The sequence below is a fragment of the Branchiostoma floridae genome, chromosome 11, assembly GCF_000003815.2.
Source record: "Branchiostoma floridae strain S238N-H82 chromosome 11, Bfl_VNyyK, whole genome shotgun sequence".
Lineage (NCBI taxonomy): Eukaryota > Metazoa > Chordata > Leptocardii > Amphioxiformes > Branchiostomatidae > Branchiostoma > Branchiostoma floridae.
The window spans coordinates 16,194,338-16,217,442 of record NC_049989.1 but is presented as its reverse complement, the minus strand read 5'-3'; the positions used below and the strand labels follow the sequence as shown (position 1 = coordinate 16,217,442).

The 23,105-nt window shown below is 39.5% G+C and overlaps 2 protein-coding genes across 7 annotated transcripts in view; one reads left to right on the top strand and one right to left on the bottom strand.

Moving 5' to 3' along the window:
• LOC118426496 (serine/arginine repetitive matrix protein 2-like) overlaps positions 1-18,844 on the bottom strand; it is a 155,702-nt gene extending 136,858 nt beyond the window's left edge. For all 6 annotated transcript variants that reach the window (XM_035835938.1, XM_035835937.1, XM_035835940.1 and 3 more), the window contains exons 1-2: positions 18,757-18,844; positions 10,276-10,356 (exon numbers count right to left, since the gene is read on the bottom strand). The gene's annotated coding sequence lies outside the window, so the exon portion shown is untranslated. The remainder of the gene's footprint in view (positions 1-10,275; positions 10,357-18,756) is intronic.
• Positions 18,845-19,014: 170 nt separating this feature from the next.
• Positions 19,015-23,105, top strand: part of LOC118425952 (THO complex subunit 6 homolog) — a 48,658-nt gene continuing 44,567 nt past the window's right edge. Inside the window, exon 1 of the mRNA XM_035835122.1 lies at positions 19,015-19,093. Within this exon, the coding sequence (XP_035691015.1) occupies positions 19,076-19,093 (18 nt within the window). The 5' untranslated portion in view covers positions 19,015-19,075. The remainder of the gene's footprint in view (positions 19,094-23,105) is intronic.

Sequence of the window (23,105 nt, the reverse complement as noted above, 5' to 3'; positions counted from 1 at the left end):
CATATACATACAAACTGTAAATCTAAGTCACCTACATTGTACAATCCAGGGTTGTAGCCAGCACCCATCCTTCCATTCTTTGACGGAATTTTAAAGCTGGGGATGGAAAAAAAATTGTCCCTTCCGTCCTCTGTGACTGACAAAAAATGTAAAGATATAATAATACTGTCTCCCATGTGTAATTTTTCACCAAAACAGATGCTGTTGAACAACTTAGTCTACCAGCAAAATTTACACCTCAAAATGCAGGAAATAGTGTTTCAGAAGGGCTGAATTTCAAAATTTTCCAGGGAGTAAAAAATCAAGGGGACGGAAAATAATTTCAGGCTGGCTACAACCCTGCTACAATCTAAAGGACAACTTTTCATAAAGTCACTTGATGAGAACCAGACAAATATTGGCTTTGCCCAAGGTTGGCACCATAAATATAACCACATTTACATTTACATATACTGGCTTTTGGCGTGGTTTTTCGGATCGATGACGGAGGGTGAATAATTGAGTTCAACCCCTTGTGCAAACCTTGTCCTCCCACCCAAAATTAACGCAATGATTTCGCTGATTGGATTCAGTCGGGGGGAAACAGTTTTAACAAAGACAAAACGGTCTGGCATGGAAAAAGACAAGTATTGGCAGATGGTGTAAATTGGTAAGTAGGCACATGTACAGCTACATGACCTGATGGAGACTGTTCATGGTGCTGAAAGTTTGGTAGTTGTTCCTTAAAGCCTTCATTTCGACTAAAATTTGGGTCCACAATAGCCTGACATTTCTATTACCTATTCTTCCTGTGCTCCAATACGTGAAGTACAACAAAATGAATACAATTTTACATGACGGACAGGGAAACTATAGAATAATCACACTAGATCATATAAGATGCACAACCATACTAGCCTTGGTACCATCCAGATAGCAGTTTGGTACCATCCAGACAGTCGCTTCTCGCTCCGACTTTTATTATACAATATACATATTGCAGTTGCTACTCTGCCATTCTGTCTGGTCATTCAACCTTGACATCTCATACATCTGGAATCGACCAAATTTTGGACGAGGGTGCTGATTGGTCCCAAAACACAAGTGCTCTAGAACCTATTCCTTAATTTGCTCATTTTTTAACAGACGTCATCACCAAAAGATTTGAATGTTAAGTTGAAACATACATGTAAGCAAGAAGCAAACATAGGAGCAAACACCTACCCAGATGGTACCTAGGCTAGTGTTCAGTAGGATGTAGCAGACAAACTAGTATCGCATCACTTCTCTGTTAATATCACAACTTGGCTGCTTCCCAACCTTCCCATACACACACATCTATGTGTTGATCTAACTGGTAATGTGAAGTCAACCTTGTTAACGCCAATACGATTCCTCTGCCAACTTTAAGTGACATCAATTATGCTAAAATACCCTGTACAGTATCTGTACTTTGTTGAAGGTTAGACATCAAGGTAACACATGATACGCTCCAGCAACTGGATTATGGTTTTAGAGTATCTGTGCTTCCAAAAACAAGACTTTGGTATGAGAAATAACTGTGTCCATGTAAACCAGTCATTTTTGATACAGGTTGTAAATAGCTGTAACATGGATTTGTATGACATCAACTCTCAGAATTCTATTGGATGCCACAATACTGCCACATGAGAAAAAATACGTAATTTTAAGTTTTAAAAAGAACTGTACAAAACAGAATCAGTAATACACTTCAGATGTTGTGTTGAAAACAATTTTGAGAAGGACTCTGTGACATTTTTAATGGGCAGTATTATGGCGGAAAAATGAGAGTTGATGTTATAGGCTGAAAGCTTGTATGTAGTTTGTATGTTCATTGTAGTTGTTACACAAGACTAGGTACTTATTAACTAACTGCATTTTGTATGATAGCTTCTGTACTGGAATGAATTAAGTATCCAAGTTTCTCTTGCTACACAAGTTCACAGACACTGTCAGGGAAAAAAAATTGCCATTAAATGGAGTAGAGAAGATCACTGCAGAAGTCATTGCCCAAAAACTTTGTTAGATCCATAGATTCGATGCACAGACTGCGAGGCTCCACATCAAATCATTTCAAAGGCTCCCTTGGAGTCGGAAAGCCCCGACATAAAAAGTCATGCAGACTGCAATCTATCTATAAATCCCACATAGGATTTGAGATGAACAACCCCAGACCCAAAATGCTTCTCCGAAAAGGTCAGACAATCCCCTCGGGGGGTAGCATCAAAAGGATGGATGACCGATGGTCTGCACATGAAAGAATTCTATCAACTGTTTTGTGTCTGAAACATTTCTGATGAATTTCTGTCTTCAACTTTTCCTCGTGAAATACTTACATACAGAAGTTCTCCTTCTGAAGACATCAATAACATTACAGGAGACACACTAGTGTTTTATGGCTATAAAGGCACATACAAAGGTACACATAATTCACAGATACATTAGAAGCTGGTCAAATTTTTCATTAAGCTGCCTTTATAAAGTCTGAGTGCGGCAGACAGAATTTACAGTGACTGTCCCAGTGCCCACGACGGTACTGAACTTTACTGGATACCAAGGGTGAGAGTATGAAAGAAAGGCCGATGATTGATGCACTTCCATCCAAAGGCTTATGGTTATGTTCTTTTAAGTTCTTCAAAATTCCTCTTCTTATCAAGTCATCCTTGCCAAAACAAACACAGCTCAGGTTCTCTTCTTTCAAGACTAAGATGCATTTTTATAAGTGCATACCTCAACTTTAGAAGTTACTGTCCTCAGCGTTGAATCTGCAATGATCTCCTAACTTTGCAATATTGCTTAAAATAAAAATTTCTGTATTTATCATGTAATCCTTTCCAAAACAAATACAGCCAAGGTTCCCCGCTTTCAAGACTCAGATCCAACAGTGCATCTCTAAAAGTTACCGTCCTCAGCGTTGAATCTGCAATGATCTTTTAACTTGGAGATATTGCCTAAAATAAAAATTTCTGCATCTATCAAATCATCCTTGCCAAAACAAATACAGGCAAGGTTTCCTGCTTTCAAGACTCATATGCATAAGTGCAAACCTCCATCTCGAAAAGTTACTGTCTTCTGCGTGGAATCTGCAATGATCTTCTAAGTTGGAGATATTTCTTAAAACAAAAATTCCTCTACATATCAAGTCATCCTTGCTAAAAGAAATACTAACCAAGAAATGATTCACTGCTTTCATGACTCAGATACATAAGTGCAAACCCCCATCTCGAAAAGTTACCGTCCTTGGCGTGAAATCTGCAGCAATCTCTTGCCCCCCAGCCGGTGATTAATGCGTCGAGATTAGACCGGACAGTTGAAAGACGAGGTGCGAGCGCGAGGTCCGTACCTTCGTGACCTCCAGGTTCTGATTATGAGTCTCTCCTGATCTGACCAGTGTGTGCGGTGACCTGGAGGTCATGCGAGTACTCTTGCCCTGCCAGAAGTCTCGTCTGTGGAGAATTCGTGATGAGGAAAAGTTGACAAGGTCCACACCAGACAGATGGTACGAAAACCCGGTTCAGCGGTTAGGAACCTAATTCTGACCCAGAAGGTCAAAAGTACAATTCACTCTCAACTCACTCCTTTTATTTTTAGAATAAGGTATGGCGGTTGTATTTGCTTTAGGTATAAGTGAACCTTTAGGTAGTAGGTTTGGATTAAGTGATGTTAAGGTGTAAATAGTCTCAATGTATTGTTTTATGTAACGTGTTTGTCTTATGACTCCAGGAAGACTAGTGATGCATTGTCTGAATCGTACTCACTAATGGAGATCTTCTGAATAAACAAAACAATAAACAATAAACACTGCTGCCCCCACTCACAAGACTTGCATTGTCGGGAAATTGAGATACAGTCCACTGTTCATTAACTACTTGTCAAGCTGGTTTTAAAATGAATGATTTTTTAAAAATTAGAAACGGGAAAGGCCACATTTCCAAAGGCGAGAAAGAACTACAAAAAAATGTATGTCAAACATGCAATACCCTGTTTGCACTGTTGTATATATAAGGTATTTGTTTGAGAAGGGAAAATAAGAATAGATCAAGAAAACTTCCTAGGTGGGACATGAATACATCCACAAGAGGTTTTTTTAAATATATACTGATATAATGCACATATCATGACGTTATCAGCCTTTCTACGATTTGATTGGCTAGGGAAAGAAAGCAGCAAGTAGGCAAACAAAACCAATCAGTTTTCCTTTGGAAAGTTGGTCAAAAGGCAGCCATTATACATTTGTACATGACGTGAATGAACAAGCAGTCTGGAAAAGAAAAAGCACATGGTAATTTGCAAACTGAAGATAAGGGATTAACGTCCGTAACTCTTCTGTGGTCTCTCCGGAAAGGGCACCTTCAAAACCTTTATGGCATGTTAATTGGGCACAGGTGGTGAAGGATCAGGAAACTACTGTAAATGCAGAAACTTTTGCCGTGGTTTAATGTTCGCGGTTTTCTCGGTGGCCGCTTCACTGCGAACTTAAAACCACCGCGAAGATTTTTCCATGGCAGTAAGAGACTACAATAATTTATTCCGCAAACTTAAAACCACCACAAAAAGTCCTTTTTCCCACTACCGCGAAATTGAATCCAAGCGAACTTAAATGCATTACAGTATTTGATGAAATCTTCTCTAATTTGCATAATGAGTCTCATTCAGATGATTTAGTGTTGGGTCATGTGGCATTTCTGTAGTGTTTTGGAAAATGACCCAGAGTTCAAACCCTGTCATGCTACCAATCTTGTGCCCTTTGGAAAGGCAATTAACACAGGTTTCCTCACTCCACCCAGGTGTAAAAATGGGTATCTGACTTTGGTTGGGGAGGGAAAACTAAAAAAACAGTCTAAGGAAAGGGTAAGACTCCACTTTCCAATACCGTGCTCTAGACACAGTAGACTGCCACTACAGCTTCAAAAAGGTCATGAGACTACCTTCCTTTGAAGGCTCACTACTTGGACTATGCACGCACAGGGCAGGACATTTTTGTGTGAAACACGAAACACAAAATCTGCAATTTGTGGGAAAGTGAATATTCTATGCAAAGTGCTTTGTAATGAAGGGAAGAGCCACATGATGCTTGCACTGGTATCTATATTGTAGCAGGAGACAGATGGGTAGAAATGAATCCTTATCCTTGTAACAGCTATACATAAAACTGGATATTTGTAAACAGTATGTGTCAAGGGCAAAAAAAAAAGAAAGGTGGACTGAAAGTAACTGTGCTTGGAACCAAGAGGTACACTTCTAGGTTTCAAAATTTTGTCACATGCTCTGTGTGATAGAGTCGAGACTAACTGCTATAAATTCAGAACCAAGGCCATGAATCAATAGATCTGATTTTTGCTTCAACCGCAAGGAAATGAAGTATTTTTGGTGCATCTGTGTGTCTCACCTATGTGGGGGTGATGCCTATAGTATCTCTGGGTGCATTGGTTGTTTAAATTGCTTTAGATAACAGTTACTATTTTTTCCAGGGATGTCCCTGTAGCTCAACAGGTAGCAGGCTCACAGTTGAACTCCTGGTTCCAGTTATTAGTTGGTAACTAGGATACCCCAGTTCTAATCCTGGCACCAGTCGAATGGGACTTGCAGGGTCTTTGAGAAGAGGGTCCTATGTGGGGGTCCCATGTCTGAGGAGGTGCCTAAAGTACATAAAAGGGGATAAGGCTAGCAACCCCTTGGCCTCCCTGTAAAAATATGGTGGACAGCCACTCTAAATGTGAAAAGAAACCCAGTTACAGAAACAGCAAGTAAACATATTTTCTATGTGCCACAACAAGGGTCTGAGCAAATGAACACATGAACCACTTTTCTATACTGTTTTTCCGCAGTAAAACTTCGGAGCAACCTAACTGTTCAATTTCCCGTGAGGAGCACAGCCTACCTGTAAAACTCAATAGCCACACAGCAAATGGTCCGTAATAATAGCATAGCAGGACAGTATCAACTTTCCTCGGAGTGCAGTCTATCATTTCACAGTCTGATGGCGACTGTAGATATATATGTGCACTTGTCAGCGGCGCTGGCGCCATTTCATCCCAGTTTGACGGCCGTGTGACAGCTATGAATATCGTACAAAGGCTCCAACCACGTCGCATCCATCAATCAAGCGTAAAGCCACCGATTCTCTCCCCGGGGTGACAAACTTGAGTTTGATGCACCTCAGAGCGTGGCTATGATTTAGGCTTTGATACACGGCCACTTACGCCATGCTTCAAAGTAAAACTGCCACTTAGATGGCTGGTGCTCTCGGACCGATGCCCCTTAGTCGCTTTATTCTCTGTCCCGTTAGACGGAGGAATGCCATTTGGTTCCAGCATACGGACCGGGAAACCTCAGGACATGCACAGATGGAAGAGTTTTCCACGGGAATACGAAGTACAGGTTGAGATGCACAGAGCAGGCCTTAACATCTGGAAACTACGGAGAGATGCTCCCAGGGTTGTAGCCAGCCTGAAATCATTTTCCGTCCCCTCTATCTTAAATCCTTTCAAGTGGCCAAGGTTTTGAGGAGTAGATTTTCTTGGTTAACTAAGCTGTTCAATGGCTTCTGTTTTGGTGAAAAATTACACAAGGGAGGCAGTTTTAAAATATCTTTACATATGGATTCTTGTCCATCACAGAGGATGGAATGGGCAAAATTTTTTCCATCCCCAGCTGCAAAATTCTGCCGAAGGACGGAAGAAAAGGTGCTGGCTACAACCCTGGATGCTCCATAACTAACTAACCAGCCCATTTCAGAGCCTGACAGAGAAGATGGTTGTGTAATAGGCTAGGACACTGCCTTACCAGCTTTACAATTCATGCGAACGCCTGCTGAATTTTTAGGTCGGTCAGAGCTGTGACAGACTGAGAAAGGCTCTTAGTGTCACTGGCTAAAGACAATGGATGCTGTCTGAAACATCTGACCATTTCCAAAATCATATCCAGTTGCTTGAGTAACTGTTTACTGGTGTGTGTTTTTTATTTGTTCAGTTCTTCTTCTTTTAAGTGAGAAACCTCATTTGGTTGAGGACTCAGGCACTGGGGTGAGGGGATCATTTATCTAGTTTGGCATAAGGACAGTTGCAAGTTCAGAGTCCTCCCCAGAGGATGGAATAACGGAGACTTTTGGAATTTAGTGTGTTTCTTCCCTATTTTCTTGGTTAGTGTTACTAAAATTAATGACAATTCACAGATTTTTTGTGCCAAGTGGCATCACTTTTCCAGTGGGCATTGTCTGCAAAAACTTGTGAATGGGAGATGACCAAAACAATAGTCATTTTGCCACTTCACAACAAAGAAACCAGTATAATATATCATACTTCTGGTACTTGACACCCTCTGTCATTTCAAAATGAACCAATTTTCATGAAAGCGCAGCGCGTTGGTTCAGGTTATTTTTGCCAGCCCCTCCACTATACTACTGAAAAATTCTGGGGATAACCCTGAAGTTGTTGCCATCTGCGGATGGACATTTGGGTCAGTACTTTTACAAAGCCTCGTTTCAAAATACTTAGACATGCTTTCCTATGGGCCAGCTTTAACATTACCTCTGAAGTCTGATGTCAACTATCTACACATTTTAAATCCATTTACCTACCAATCCTAAAAACAGTTATGAAGAGATGACTCAAATTGGTTTAAGGTTCTAATCACTGGATAACCTAAAGGATGACACATACAGCTCTTTTCCTCACGAGCACTTAATATTATCCAATTAATCAGAGAAAGTTTTATCTGTGTATGATCTGCACAATTATGTAGTAGTAGGATACCTTAATCAAATCAAAGCAAAGATGGGGTAACATGGCCTGTGTATGATGTAAACAAAAGCAAACATTTTATGCAGTGGCCTACCTTATCGTATAATCTATAAGAATATTATATTACATTTGTGTAAGGCCACACCAAGTTTATTTGTTGTTTCTCGGAGTTTTTTCAGAAAAAAATTGGGTCAGTCAGTAAAAAAAAAAAAATTTGCAAAAAGTCGGGGATAGGAGAGATCAAGGGGCTTACTCAAGTTACAGTTAATTTAGGGGGTCCCTGGTAGCAAAGTCCAAAGTTTGAAGAAAAACCATAAATGTACCGTCCAAAATAGACACGTACAGCTACTGGATTTTAAGGTCCATAGTTAATTAGAGAAAGGAGAGGCAGTGAAATTTGGTCAACACGAGGTGTGACCATCAATTTGAAAAGTTTTATTTTTTCAAATCGGAAAAAATATGGTCGGGAAATCGGAGAAACAACGAATAAAATTGGTGTGGCCTAAAGATGAAATGTAAACTTTCATAAACGAATTATTGTTTTTTCAAGGGAAATAAGGCTACACTTTCCATGGTATCCATCTTTCTGCCTATCGTATAGCTCCAATTCTTCTTTCCCAACAAAGAACGATAATTTCGATAAAAGGCCATTGGTGACTGTCTGAAATTGAATAGAGCCCTCTAAAGGGTCGCAGTAATTCTATTGGACATGAAGACCAATACCTTTCAGGATAATTCAGAGCATTTCCATTAGAAATTTTGCAAGTCTCCTTACATTACGCAGCCCATCTTCTCCTTAAGGCCTAAGAAAAGAAATGTTGTGTTTCCTGTTTCAGTCCTGAAAAAAATAGCGTCGGTAGGTAGGGATGTGCATCTTCTTTTTTTTTAAATATCTTTTTTTAAGACTTTGGCCAAAACTCTAGTGATCCAATACAGTTTCACAAAGTTAAACTGAAATACATGAGGACACTTACATTTTCAATGTCAAATGTTCAATTTTGTGCATAATACTAGTTACAAATCTGTGGACACATTCATTCTTCATTATATAGGACAAGCATTTTTTTACTTGAGTAGCAAGCAGGGTGAAGAAAAAAATTCATGACTGAAAACTATGTGACTCCACTGTCCACTCCAAAAAAAGTCTAGGGACGGCAGGTTTTTCTAGGGTAGGTCGGGAAACAGGGAACACAACATCTTTTTCCTAGTCGTAAATAAGTTTGAGCCCTCTACGAACAGAATGATCACAATCTGATCGTGACTCAATGTGAGACAATTGTGAGGCTGCATATTAAGAAATGAAATCCAAAGCACACACATGCACTTGCACTACACCAGTGTGTTTCCACCAGTAATTAGGGTCAAAGCACATTATGAGTATGAAATAATAAAGGAGAGGGAACTTTGTTAAGAATAGCAGGTAGAATACTTCATAGTCAATTTCATACAGTCATATAACTTACAGAAGAACTCCAAAGACACACACATACTGGTAACCTTGGGCTATAATTAATAACCATGACCAGTGCTCATAAATCTTTTATCACCTTCTGACAGTCTTCACAATGATAAATGGATTTTCTTGACAAGAAAGACCAAGGACGTGAATCCGATGATAACAAGTCTCCCTTGGTGATGAATGACAAGCAGTGGTTTATCAAGGCATAAGCCATAGATAATATGTGAAAAGAAGTACAACTTCATGATAGGTTGCTGAACCTCAGACTATGGACAAGCATGATGCACGAAGTTTTTTGTTGGTAAATAGTGAAATCAGGGCTCGAAATACCACCTGCACATACAGGTTAGTGCAGGTAAAATTGGACCTGTGCAGGTGTTTCTGATGCACCTAACCTGCACTGGTCCATGTTTAATACATAAATGTCCTATGGTGCAGGTCTATATGGATTGTTATCAACTGCATTGACTGTTACTTATGAAGTATAAAAGAAAAAATAGCAATGTTTCCTGAACAATTTTAGCATGATCCATGCTTCCTAGATACAGACTCAGCGTGGTAAAACTTGTCTGGTGCAGGTAATTTTCAATGTTACCTGCACCAGTGCAGGTATGCCAGAAGAAGTATTTCGAGCCTTGATATTGTATATTCTATTTATTTATTTATTAATTCATTGGCTTACATTATATATTACATTGTGTGTTCTAAAATGAAATATAACCAAATCAAATGATAGTAGAATAGCAGATGACATCAAATTCTAGAAGAAGACCTTTTTTAATCAAAGACTTACATCTGACATGTCCCCATCTATCACAATGAACAAAGCCCACCAACCTTCCCTCAACCGAGACGGGGGCCGATACCGACTGCCAAGCACCTTTGACCCTTTGCTGACGTCACACTGCCGTTCCGAATGTGTGACTTAGGTGTTGGGTCATTTCAACTTGAGAAGGATCAGCAGAGGACTGCTTGAAAGCTTGTTGGTAAGCGGTTTATTTTGTGCACGGATATAAAGTTTTAAAATTGTTATAATTATTAACTTAACACTGAACAATCTGTTGATAGCCTTACCTGGTCCACCTGCTAGGCAGGCCCCCAAACTGATGAAGGAATGGCCTGCTTCAAACTTGGAACTGTGGCCTGGTAGAGAGTCTAGAAAGAACAAAAACAAGAATGCATGATAATCTCTTCATACTTTATAGTCCAGAAAGGACAAAAACAAGGAAGTATGACCTTTTCCTCCTGTTATAGATACTACAGAAAAAAACTCTCTATTCCCTATCCTAGAAAATGTAACTGTCATTCAAATGTGGTACCTGCATTGCACACTGTTGTTACTACTGTACAATATTAATGTCAAGAGAATTTATCTAGATTTAGTTTAGCAAGGCAAGAATTTCTACAATTCTCATTGTATGAATCGAAAGAATACTAGTACTGTACACATTGGTCATATGGCTAAGTTTCATATATAGTTATGCCATTAATAAAATCACTGAGACAAATATATCACTAATCAAAACCTAATCACTATTTGAAAACCGTTACAGACTGAGAGTATTTATCATGCACAACTCCAATCAACCCAAAGTACAGTCCAGACACCAGGCTTTTAGCTAGGAATTTTTTTTAGGGTGTACATCTGTAATGTGTTGTACTCTCCGCACTGCGCGGCAGAGCCGCGCGACGAGCGCCGAAGGCGCGAGCATTGTAGGGGGGTCCGGGGGTATCCTCCCCCGGAAAATTTTTAAATTTAAAGCCTCTGAAAAGCTATTTCCTGCATTTTGAAGTAGAATATAGCCAAATTTTTGTCTTTGCTGCATTACTACTTTTGTCCTGAGAATGGGAGGTATGTGTTCTTGATTAGAGGTGGGTATGGCTTAAAGAATACATGAGGTAATTTTCAAGTAATATAACACTGATTCCTTACAATATAATGTTTCATGAGTTAATACATACAATCAGAGAGAGTAAATTAACCTCACTGCTAAAGGTGATGTTACATATATAACAACAGCAAGCTAAAGAAGTCTACAAGAAAATCTGCAAACCAACAGAGGAGAGAGTGTAGCCAGGACTGCCAGGTACATCTTATATTTCTTTTGTGTATCTACTCTGTTAAGAACATAGCTGAAACTAAATGCACTGAAAAGTTACTTGTAGCCTGTAACATCAGCGTTAACTTTATACAGTACAGAAAAATATGTGTACAAACATTTAATTCATCGAAAATATATAGCAGAAAAGATGTGCTCCAAGGGCAAATTAAGCGAAATTTTCTCAACAAACAACATCCATGTATCAATATTTTGAAAATAAAGACTGCAACAAAAGTAATATCTCAAGTTACCGTGAAAAAATCGCGACCTCCGTTCAACATTTTCTACGAATTCAGTGCCGAAACCGCCCCCCTCCCCAGTATGTCATCGTCACATTAGCTGTTGTTTTTCCCACATTCCACCGACAAACAAGCAAAAAAACCTCCAAAACAATCCTATACATGTACTTATCACCAATGACTTCAGGCATTCGACGAGTTTTCGTAAACAAATCAAAGTTTTCACGCTTCCCTGCGTGATTTTTCCCGCGAAAACAGCGGGGATATCAGATATTCCACCAATAATGGCGCCCGGGCGCGCTACGTCACGCCGAAATGGCCAATGGGGTGCGACTCTCGCGATTCGCGAGATGTGAGTTGGTGCGAGACTTGAGGTAGAATCACCCAAAATGGCAGCTCGGTGCTCGGCGCTCGGCCCGGAATCGGCGAATTTTGAACTTTGAGCGAAGTTTCCGGGGGAAAATAAGGGCGTACAGAAGCCGTACATCCAAAAAACAGGGCGTACATTTTGTGATATTTTTATTAAAGGGCGTACATTGTACGCCCGTACGCATTGCTAGCTAAAAGCCTGCCAGACACCCAAGCAGGACATAATGTCATAGAAAACATCAGTGACGACTTAGAGTTAGACTGCCCATCAGTATCCACTTCACACAGCACCTGTACTGTACTGTATTGTAAAAATCGATTCAGTGTAGGTCCAAAATACCAAATAATGAAATACCGATACTAAAACGATAACAATTTACATCAAGTATGTGGTTATTTTGTGACTGACTATGCATTCATCCTGCCACAAAGACGAACATTTAGCACCGGAAAAGACGTAAAATGCCTCGCTGAAACTTGAAATCTGAGCCACATTTGGAATTGAAATCTCTTGACCTCATGATGCAGTCATGGCCTCAGGTGACACCAAAGTGATACCTAGCTAGGGACAGCTTAACTAATACGCAAGAGATCTTTCAGGCGGGGAGTTTGGCTCAGGTACAAGTACAGTTTGTTCTTATGTTCATTTATCCTACCCATCTGGGGAACTGTACATTCAAATCTTTTAGTGGTGAAGTCAGTTACTGAGCAAATTACGGAACGAGTTCTAGAGCACTCATCCAATGACAACAGGCCCTCCCGCAAGCAGACAGAAGACGTTTTGGGTGTTGGAATGCCTGTTCAAACAAGCACTTGCACCCATTCCTTAATTCAATCATACAAACCAGAATTTGGACAATTCCAGACATTAGAGGTTCCCAGATGGAACAGCAGAGAAGCTACTGTTTATAGTGTATGATAAAAGTCAGAGCGAGAAGAGACTGTATACAGTGTAAAATAAATGTTGGAGCGAACTACTATCTGGATGGTACCCAGGCTAGGTATGGGTGTAAGAAGGGTATTAAAACAACGTTCTAAGAACGCTTCCGTTTCACGTCTGCACCTGCGGACGAGGCTCGGAGTGCAGGTGTTCGATGTTGAATAGGGACGTTTGCTCTTGTTCGCAGGTGTGGTATTCGAATGCGTTCGAGATTTTTAACAAAGTTCAGTTGAGTTTCGCCATCCAAGGTGTACATGTACAGTCGTGTTCTTCGTTTGTCCGTCTACCACCGTGTTTTATGTGTCCTAAACCCGCTGCAATGACCGAAAATCAGGGAAACAATACCACCAACCCCCATTCTCCACATGGGTAGGAACCTGTACCTAGATGTCTGTACCAGTTCGGCGGTACCTGTACCTATACCTGATGTAAAATTTAGGTACGCAGCCGTAGTGACAACTGAATAATAGCCTTGTGCCCAGGCTAGGAGCAGCTGGTAAGGACTGATGAACACTATCCCAAAAGGCAGATTACATCTGTTAGATTAATTAAACCATTAATAATTCTACTGGCAGCTGAAACTTTGAAAGAAAGGGGCAATGTTACTGTAAATGCCATAACGTTCGTGGAAATTTAATTTCCTGGTAAGGAGAAAATAAAGTGTTTGTGATAAAGCTACAGCCACATACCGTACAGTTGAAATGGTTTTATCAACCTATGCTCACAGTTTTTGCGTTGGACACTTTACCACGAAAACCATAAACTATAAACCAATGCAAAAATTCAAAGAATTACAGTATTCTGTGCGAGAATCCTTTGGGGGATAAATAATAGTAAATGAATAGTAGGAAGGGATGAATAATTTGCCCAGAGAGTTAGTTGGTCCATTTGGTAGGAGAGGACAACACAGAGAAATATATACAATCGAAGACCTATTGAGATTGATTTCAAGAACCTATCTTTGTAGTTTGATAGTGTAAGTTATGCTTCCAATCTTTCAAACAGCTCACATACGCGTAGGAAAGTTTTGATGTGATATATGATTCTATCTAAGGCTATGTGTAACACCATGGCATGTAGACAATAAGTCTGCCACAGGTAATCCTCATAAGCTCCTGTGTTTCCTGTGCCAGCAGTCACACATTCAACACTGAACAAAGTATGGTTGAAGTTAAACTTGACTCAAAGTTAAAGCAGGGCTCGAAATACTACCTGTATTTGCAGTTTACTGCTGCAGGTAAAATTGGAGCTGTGCAGGTATTTCTGGTGTCTACCTGCACCTAATCTGCACTTGTCCATGTACTGTGTTTTATACATTTACAGAAACGTCATATGATGTAGGTGTATAATCATGGATTGTTATTAGCTGCATTGACTGTTACCACCTATAAAGTATAGAAACAAGAGCTTCTGAAAAAAGCTAGTCTTTCGCTTACTTATATTGTGTAGGTAAAATTGTTTGGCATAGTTTGGTCAAGCGTGGGTGCCAAGTCTGCAACGTTGGCAGCTCTGGCACAGTTTGGTCAAGTGCTAGGTTATATAACTGTTTAGTAAGGTAGTGGTTCTCACAGAGTATATTTTACTTGAACTGTATAATAACACAACTGCATGAATGATGTTAACTTTATTCGGATTGTTTCGCTGTTAAGAACGGCTCTGTTACAGTACAACAGGGTTTTATGAAAGTGCACTGTAGTAATCAAATTTATCAGTAGATGTGTCCTGAATTTCTGCAAGAACAAACAAAGTATTGTCACCATAAACAACTGAACATAAAATATTAACATGGCATATACAGTAATGGAAATATTTTTTTTAATGGCAAGATCATGTGAAAGGTAGATATTTTAAACTAAAACAGGTCCGTGGTATGTTTAATGGAACGTTTCGTTTCTTTTAGTAACGCAATTATGCTTTTACTTGACGGAGTCGTGACGTCACGCGTCAGACTCACTCCGTCGAGCTCGGTCAGAATCTTCCCTTTCGAAATTATAAATTAAATGTGGGTAATTCTATTTTCAACGCATCCGAGGGCTACTATTTTGCTGAAAGAAGTTTGTTACACGAAAATAGCCTGAAATTTCTTAGAGTAAGAAATTTCCGAATACGCCCCCCTCCCACACCATGTCAGATGCGGCGCACGCATCTTACACAATTCTAGATTTTGTAGCGGTGATTTTCCATAAAACAAAGTAAATGACATGTCAAACTGTTCTCTACAATGTCTGTTTTATTATAACCAAACAGCGAACATGTTAGTTTATAAATTGTATACAATCTTACGAAGAAATCCTCACCGTTCACATCCGTCTCTGCAAATTCCTGCTTATAAGCCATACAGAAACCAAGCAGCACATTCATGGTAGGCCGATACGTATGTCATAACGTTACATACCGTCGAATCTGCAGGGTAGAATATCTCGCTAGCACGATATGGCATGGACCGCAAACCAAGCAGCACATTCATGGTAGGCCGATACGTATGTCATAACGTTACATACCGTCGAATCTACAGGGTAGAATATCTCGCTAGCACAGTATGGCATGGTCGACCCGGACGGACGGACGGACAGACGGACAGAAATCTAATATCGGTCTGATTGCCTTTCGCCGCGGAAGCGCGGCGAAAGACAAAAAATAGCAATGGTTCCTGAACAATTTTAGTATGATCCATACTCCCTAAATTCAGAGTGGGCTGAGAGTGGTGCAGGTAAAATTTGTCTGGTGCTGCGTGGTGCAGGTAATTTTCAATGTTACCTGCACCAGTGTAGGTATGCAGAAAAAAGTATTTCGAGCCCTGTAAAGTAAGTTTTAGTGACAGTGAGTACATCTGTCAAAAAACTTTACAGCTCAGTGCACTCGCAAAGCTCAGTCATACAGTAGAGACATACTGGGACACTTTTCTATTGTGATTCCAATGTATGACTGAAGGATACACATGTGAAACTCAGTGGAAAACATATATATAGCTTATATCCATGACCAATTGCTCCACCCACAGAAACACAATGACCTGCCAGCCTGCTGTCTGCTATGCTCCCCTCCTAGGAGTGATTGATTACCATGAAACTCATGAGAAACACATTGGAATGACAGTCTCTAATTGGCCATAACCTTTCAGATATATATATCCTCCAAAACGAACATAAAGAACCCTCTGGCTGGGGAAAAAGGGGAAGATACACACAGGAGATATCTCCTCTTCTGCTGGGGGTGTTTCCCCTGAGTTAAAATGATTATTGAACTGAGCTTTGCAAGGACATATTTTGCTTACGTCATACCTACGCACTTATGAACTTGACAATCTTGCGGTTTACCTAAATGGGATATTTCAACTGTCAGCCCCATATTGGATCCTCATCAGAGAAAATATCATTTCATCTAAATGGATACTTATTACCAGTAATTTTGTACAGCCATCTGCTCTGAAATTACCATTGGAATAATGATGAATTTACTTCCTGACTGAACTTGGCTGAGAGACTTGGCAATCATAATCTGTCCACATTCTGTATCTGTATCTGTATCTATAGCTGGTACAACCGCCCTTCGGCGTGACACACCAGCTTCGCAGGCACGTGGCGTGGCAGCAGCTGGTTATATTACACCGAACGACCCGTCACACCTAACTTTTGCACATCTATCTGCAAGTGTTCTTTAAAACTATCCAAAGAAGATGCCCCTACTGTGCTTGGTGATAACATATTCCACTCTACGATAGTTCTGGGAAAATGAGGATTTTTGAACACATCAATCCAACATTGTGGCATCATGTTGGCATAACAGTTATGGTGTTTGGTCCAGAAACCTAGAACCTCTTTACCTGACTTTCTTCACTCCATCCAGGTGTAAATATGGGCACCTGACTTTGGCTGGCAGTAGTGGAAGGAGAGGGATGGGCTCTGCCTTCTATTTCAATACTGTGCCCTAGACACAACACACTTACATTACACCTACAGTCTTAAAAAGGCTACAGTAGAATGGGACTACCTTTACCACATAGGTAATTCTAGTACTTAATTCAAAACACAAGGCATTCAAATTATCACAATTTCCTGCACTCAGTGTGCACTGTCAGTGGCTGGGCATATTGAGGTACATTGTACATGCACGTGTGAAAATACAGATAGACTAGGCAGTACTGAACCATTTTAAATCATCAAATTTGACACTTTTATGGTTGACCAACAGAGGCCAAAAATGTTTAAACATGAAAAAAAAAAAAACTACAAAAGGGGGAGGAGGCACAAGCCAATCTTGACTCCTTTTGTATTCTTGGAGCAACAAAATACTTGCATGATATTCTAATTATGCCAATCATCTATAATATAATGGACACTAAATATGATATGAGTCTGGGTTTTAACGTATGGAAGCTATCCTAATCAGTTTTATGATAAAATATCGGCGTGTTGTTTTCGCCTTTATTTTTGGGTTGGCGGAAACGGCTGCCCGGTCGGTCGGCGGAAACTGCTGCCCGGTCCGGTCCGGATGTTGGTTTTGGGGGTTTCGAGTATTGCATACAGCAGTGTAAGTGAAGTAAACAAAATACCTACTTAAATATTCCATAACGGTTGTTAGATGTTGCTGTATGTTCAAAGGAAGCTGGCCAAATTACTTATCTTTTGAAAAAAAATTAATTTGACATTTCTTGGTAAGATTGTCCCCAGCTTCTGCTATTAGAACGTCCCCCAGTACAGAACGTCAGAAGTTCGCTACGTCAAGCGCTTAGGGTTGTACAGAGTGGCGGTCCTTTGATCTATTATCATATGTGCCGGGCGCCGGCGACAAAATCAATCAATTTTGACAGCACTACCGTGCCGAGCTGTCTGACGTGTCCGAGGAGAAACTATCTCTAAGAACTGTAAAATAATTCAAATTTAGTTAAATTAATACTAAAATGTACATTTACAAACGCGTGGATTCAATTTTTTGTGTCAGGTTCTGGTTTAAACTAATGTAGTCAATTATACATTAATTATGTACGATGTTTTCACATACTTCACACGAAAACAGCTCCGCCGTAGTCTTTCCTCCCCGTAAGCAAACTTGTCACCGAACATTGAATTCTTGAAAGATCAAATTGGCGATTTCACCAGTGTCTGAAGATTTCCCCCACTGCAATTCTTTGATTGATCACGATACTATTCTCACATGTCGGAAATGATAAGATGATAAAAATAGTAAAGATTTAACCAAGGATTTAACAAATGTGTTCGTGGTCAAAGCATCAGCATAATCCCATTCAGTCTCAGATCGTGTGAAAATGTGTACAAGTTCGAAATTACGCCGTGTTTGCGTTTTCGAATTTCCGAAATTATGGTAATGTTTACGATATTAGTGCTACTGTAAGTTGTAGGGTCAGCCTACACGAGAAATGCACTTAGATCACTGCTGCGATAGTAAGCCATCTTGTTTAAATTTCGTATACTCGAAACCCCCAAAACCAACCTCCAGACCGGACCGGGCAGCCGTTTCCGCCGACCGACCGGGCAGCCGTTTCCGCCAACCCCTTTATTTTGCAGCACAATGCACCAAGCTGCTTTGACAGCGTGCAACAATTTTACAACAGATTCCAGCGACACATCAGCATTTAGGCAGTCAATGAAGACACAAAACAACACTCTAAACAAGGAAGAATATACATCGATCAACTTATGCTACTGAAGATCCATAATAACAATACTACGACATGTTCTTTTACCTGTGTAAGTTTCAACAACACCATCCCTCCAAAATATAATAGGAAAGAAAACAAAACACGTTTTATATCAATACCACAAGAGACACAGTGCTTTTCTAGTTTAACCACAGAATGAAGATTCCATATTGAGAAAATGGGTGTTCTGAAAAGCTGGAAATTTGGGAAAGAATCGCTGAAAAACGGGAGTTTTCTTGTACTCACCTGTTCACGACGTGCGCTACGTACTCGTTTCGTCGGAGTGGGGATAACAAACGGAATGGCGCACTTTTACCTTTCATTCGGGGGTACTAAGAATTATTGAGTAATAATATATAACGTAACAACGCCACAATGATACACAAAATTTCCTGATTTATATATAATATATATGAATATATGTAGTAAACTCCATAATGTTGCCAGTATAGGGTAAAGCAACCTAGTATAGTATAGAAATACATTTTAGCAATCCCTATTATTATTGGTATATTCTTATGACCTCCGGGTCAGATTAATTTCCCGTGATGCAATACGGCTCAAAATGGCGGACAATTTTGAGGTAATTTTTCTGATATTCGTGAAAAGTTTCTAATTTCTTCATAATTTGCTGTTTTGAAATTGCAGTCATAGTATGCTTATAGCTGTCGTTACTGGTTGCCTTTTGCCGGGTGTTGGTGGAACATTTGTGTCATTTATTGCATTCATTTGTTCGCTCCTTGGTTCGTGCAATTACCTAAAACGTGGCCACAGAGCCCACAACAATTTCTCTTTAAAGTTTATATTTTCCCACCGATTTGTACAGGATTATCCTAGAGTAGAGAGTAGAGTAGAGTCCTTCGGTTAGTCAGGTTGTTGTGTAAAGGGGCCTATAATATTTTGACAAATTATAAACATCCTGTCAAAAATTATCATAGTGGACATAGTATATCATTATCATCTATATAACGTTATAGTGCACTATAATAATTGTTGTTGTTGTCAATTGTATCATGTTTTGTTTTAAATATGTCTTGGTACATTCAGTTTTATGCAGTGAATACAGACTTCCTGTCCTATGCTTTTATGATGTCTGCTTGCTAATACAGTACTTTTATTTTTCACCTAAGACTGTCCAATAACCAACAAATTAAACTGGTGTGGCCTTACTAGTAGTGATGTTTTTCTAGCTCCTATAAAAAGTTACAAAATCATGTTACAATGTCACATAATAATTCTTATCAACAGACACATTCGACACATGTTGTCAATAATGCCAAAATTGTTATTATAATTTATAGAGAAATTATAAACAAAAAAATTGCCACAATGTCAATTTGACAAGAACGACCTGTCAATCATGACAATTCTTTTCTGTGCATAAAATTAAAAATCCATATTGTCTAAACTGGATAAAATACTCCGTACCTGGCTACTTTACTCTACTCCACTGTTATTGACAGGAACATCCTGTCTATAGCATCAGCCTGCTCCAAATACTGTAAATGCAGAAACTTTCGCGGTGGTTTTATATTCACAGTTTTTGCGGTAGCCGCTGAACTGCGAACGTAAAACCACCTCAAACATTTTTCCATGGCAGTAAGAGACTACAGTGCAAGGTGCTACCGTGATCTTAAAACCACCGCGAAAAGTCATTTTTCCCACTACAGCGAAATTAAATGCATTTACAGTAAATGGTACACTTGTTTGGTTGCTACTACTTTTATCTTTTACTTTTGTCTGAAAAGCAAAACTACGTACATATCAATAATTATTATTTACGAGTGCACCTTAGGTTGGCCCTACTTTGCTATATCCTTAGAAGTCACTGCACATAAATGTAAATAGAAACAAATTTTGTAAACTTCTATTGCAAAATGCATTGTATAACATTTGTTACGTACTTGTAAAACAGCATTGGGGATTTTACAAGCTCAGTCATTTTCCACGTCATAAACTGGATTACATCACACCTATTCGATTCTCGGATTTAAAAAGAATATCCTTTACTGGAAAATATAACGAAAACAAATCCCGTGGACTTAGGTTTATGCCTGAGTGAATTCAGTTTTATGGAGTGAATGAAGTCATATTCAAGTTTTCCTCCCTGCCATTTGCTTTTCGCTGTGGCTATTGACACACTCAGTGTGCCAATAGCCAAACAGGCTATTGACACACCGAGATGCCAGTCAGCCAATCAGAGCTTGTAATCTTGTAACATGCCTTTCCGGCAATATTTTTCACAAGCAATAGTTGATTAGACATTGTTCGGAAGATTAGACATTGGAATCTTTGAATCTTGGAATGAACGGACGTATTCAAGTTATGCCCTACATTTGGATACCTGTTAATACAGCCTCCATCGTGTATGTTCGGCGTAGCGTAGTGGATAAAACGTTGACCCGGGAATTCATGATAACAGCGCCGACCCGGTTCGAGTCCGCGCCGGAGTTTTTTCAATTTTTTTTTTTTCAATTTTTCTTTTCCCTTTTTAAACATCAATTTGATATAAGAATATTTTATATATAAACAACTTTTAAAGTTTCTGTTAACAATATAAACCAAAAGTAACACTGACCACAAAACATGTCATAATTTTCGGCCGTGTGGTTCCGGCGCTATCGGCAGCGACTCGGAAGAATATTTCTTTCACATTAAAAATAATGGAGGTAAAACAACAACTATAACTTCGCTTCCTTAGTGATATAAGTTTTGAGGCCGAAAATTCTCCAATACGGCAGGTAAACACAGCTGAGAACGTGTTCCTAACCGATCCAACATGGCTGCCATGATCACATGCGGTGACAGTGAAACTAGCACCCTATTTGATAGCAGATTCCGATGTTTAAAATTGTGCCGTAAACACGTGAAAAAGATCGTATTTTGGGTTGATAATGGACACAGGATGCCATTTGTATTTTTCAGAGTGTTGATTGTCAAATATAATCGTAAGATTTCCTCATTTTAGTGGTTTCTATCACTGGGTGTGTCAATAGCCTAAACAGGCTATCGCCACACTGAGTGTGCCAATAGCCTAAACAGGCTATCGACACACTCAGTGTGTCGATAGCCTCTTAGGCTATCGACACACTGGGTGTGTCAATAGCCTCGCTCTTTGCTTTTTTATGTCTACTTGCTAGTAATGGAATTTTCACCTTATTGAATGTCTGATAACCAAGAAAATAAATTAGTGTGGCCATCAATTTAATTTCTTGGTTCACGGATTTTTTTCATAAAAAATATGGAGCGAGAGGGTGAAATAAAAATAAAGATAAAAATTGTAAAATGGTTGGGGTAAAGGTAACGACTAATCCAAAACATAAAGAAAAAAAGTTTTCAGCTTGAAAAAAGTACAAAAACACTATTATTGGACAGTAACAGCACCTGTACCCACACTTTAAGGAGCTTATAATATAAAGGCCAATTTGCTACACCAGAAAGTTGGTGAATGGTTTCATTAATGGTGAAAATTTGCTGACTGGTAATTCTTATTTTTTTCTCCAAAAAATAGGAGCGAGCGAATCCGTGAACCAAGAAATTAAATTGGTGTGGACTTAGCAATTTTTTTCCTATCTCCTATACAGGCTTACAATGTTATAGTCATCCACAAATAACTTCATTGAATATATAATGATATCATCAGAGTTTATAAGATTCCCCAGTGACCGTTTAATTTAAAATCAGACATTTTATAACCTTGTCATCCATTCAGAGAACATGCATTACTACTTGAGCTTGACATTTCATGAATATGAAATCTCCATTAATTTGTAGAACGAAAAGATGCACCATGAATGTTTTATAGCCAAATGGCAAAGTAAATTCTCGCGAAAGGTTACTGCTTTCGTAACTCGTCAATTTCCGTACATCCCTGAGGAGACCGGGCAGGGTCAGGATGGGAGTCGTTATCCGTCTTTGTTTGTGGCGTAGTTTCTTGTTGGTACGCAAAGTTGATTAGAGCCCGCGGCTGATTTTCCACCACTGGGAACCATTCAATAATTTACAGCCTGTAAAACTGTAACCCATCCAGAAGCCATGAATATTCCTCAGGAATAGTGTTTGGGTAACAGAAAATTCAGGTACAGGTATGGTACAGGTCCAGAGGATCAGGTATAGGTCCGGACATGAACCTGGACCTAATTGTTTGTGAATCGGCAGTTCTCAAAACAATGGTCCATTTCGCTACAAATAAGTTTCAGCCCTATAAAATGCTATAAGTGCCAGGGTTGGCCGTTGACTTCCAAAAAGAAACCCCTGAACAAGGCCGAAGTCCCTAGCTTCCGGGTTTCATGCGTTCCTCGCGTGCCAAGCTGCTACTTCAGGGGAATACGCTATCCTGGATATTCAAATACAATTCAATCTCTACAACTGGATAAAAACGGATATTTACTTCCGGACGTTTCGAGTGACATCCATCACTCTTCTTCAGCAAAAGCAGAATGAACTAGTCAGAACAATTCAATACCAGTACAGCTAACTAGAAAAACTGGTTTAACCACTAAATCGTTAGGATCATATGCAAAAGGTTACACAAATGCAAATCAGTGCAAATCAGTGGTTAAACCAGTTTTTCTAGTTTCCCTCCCTTTTATGAA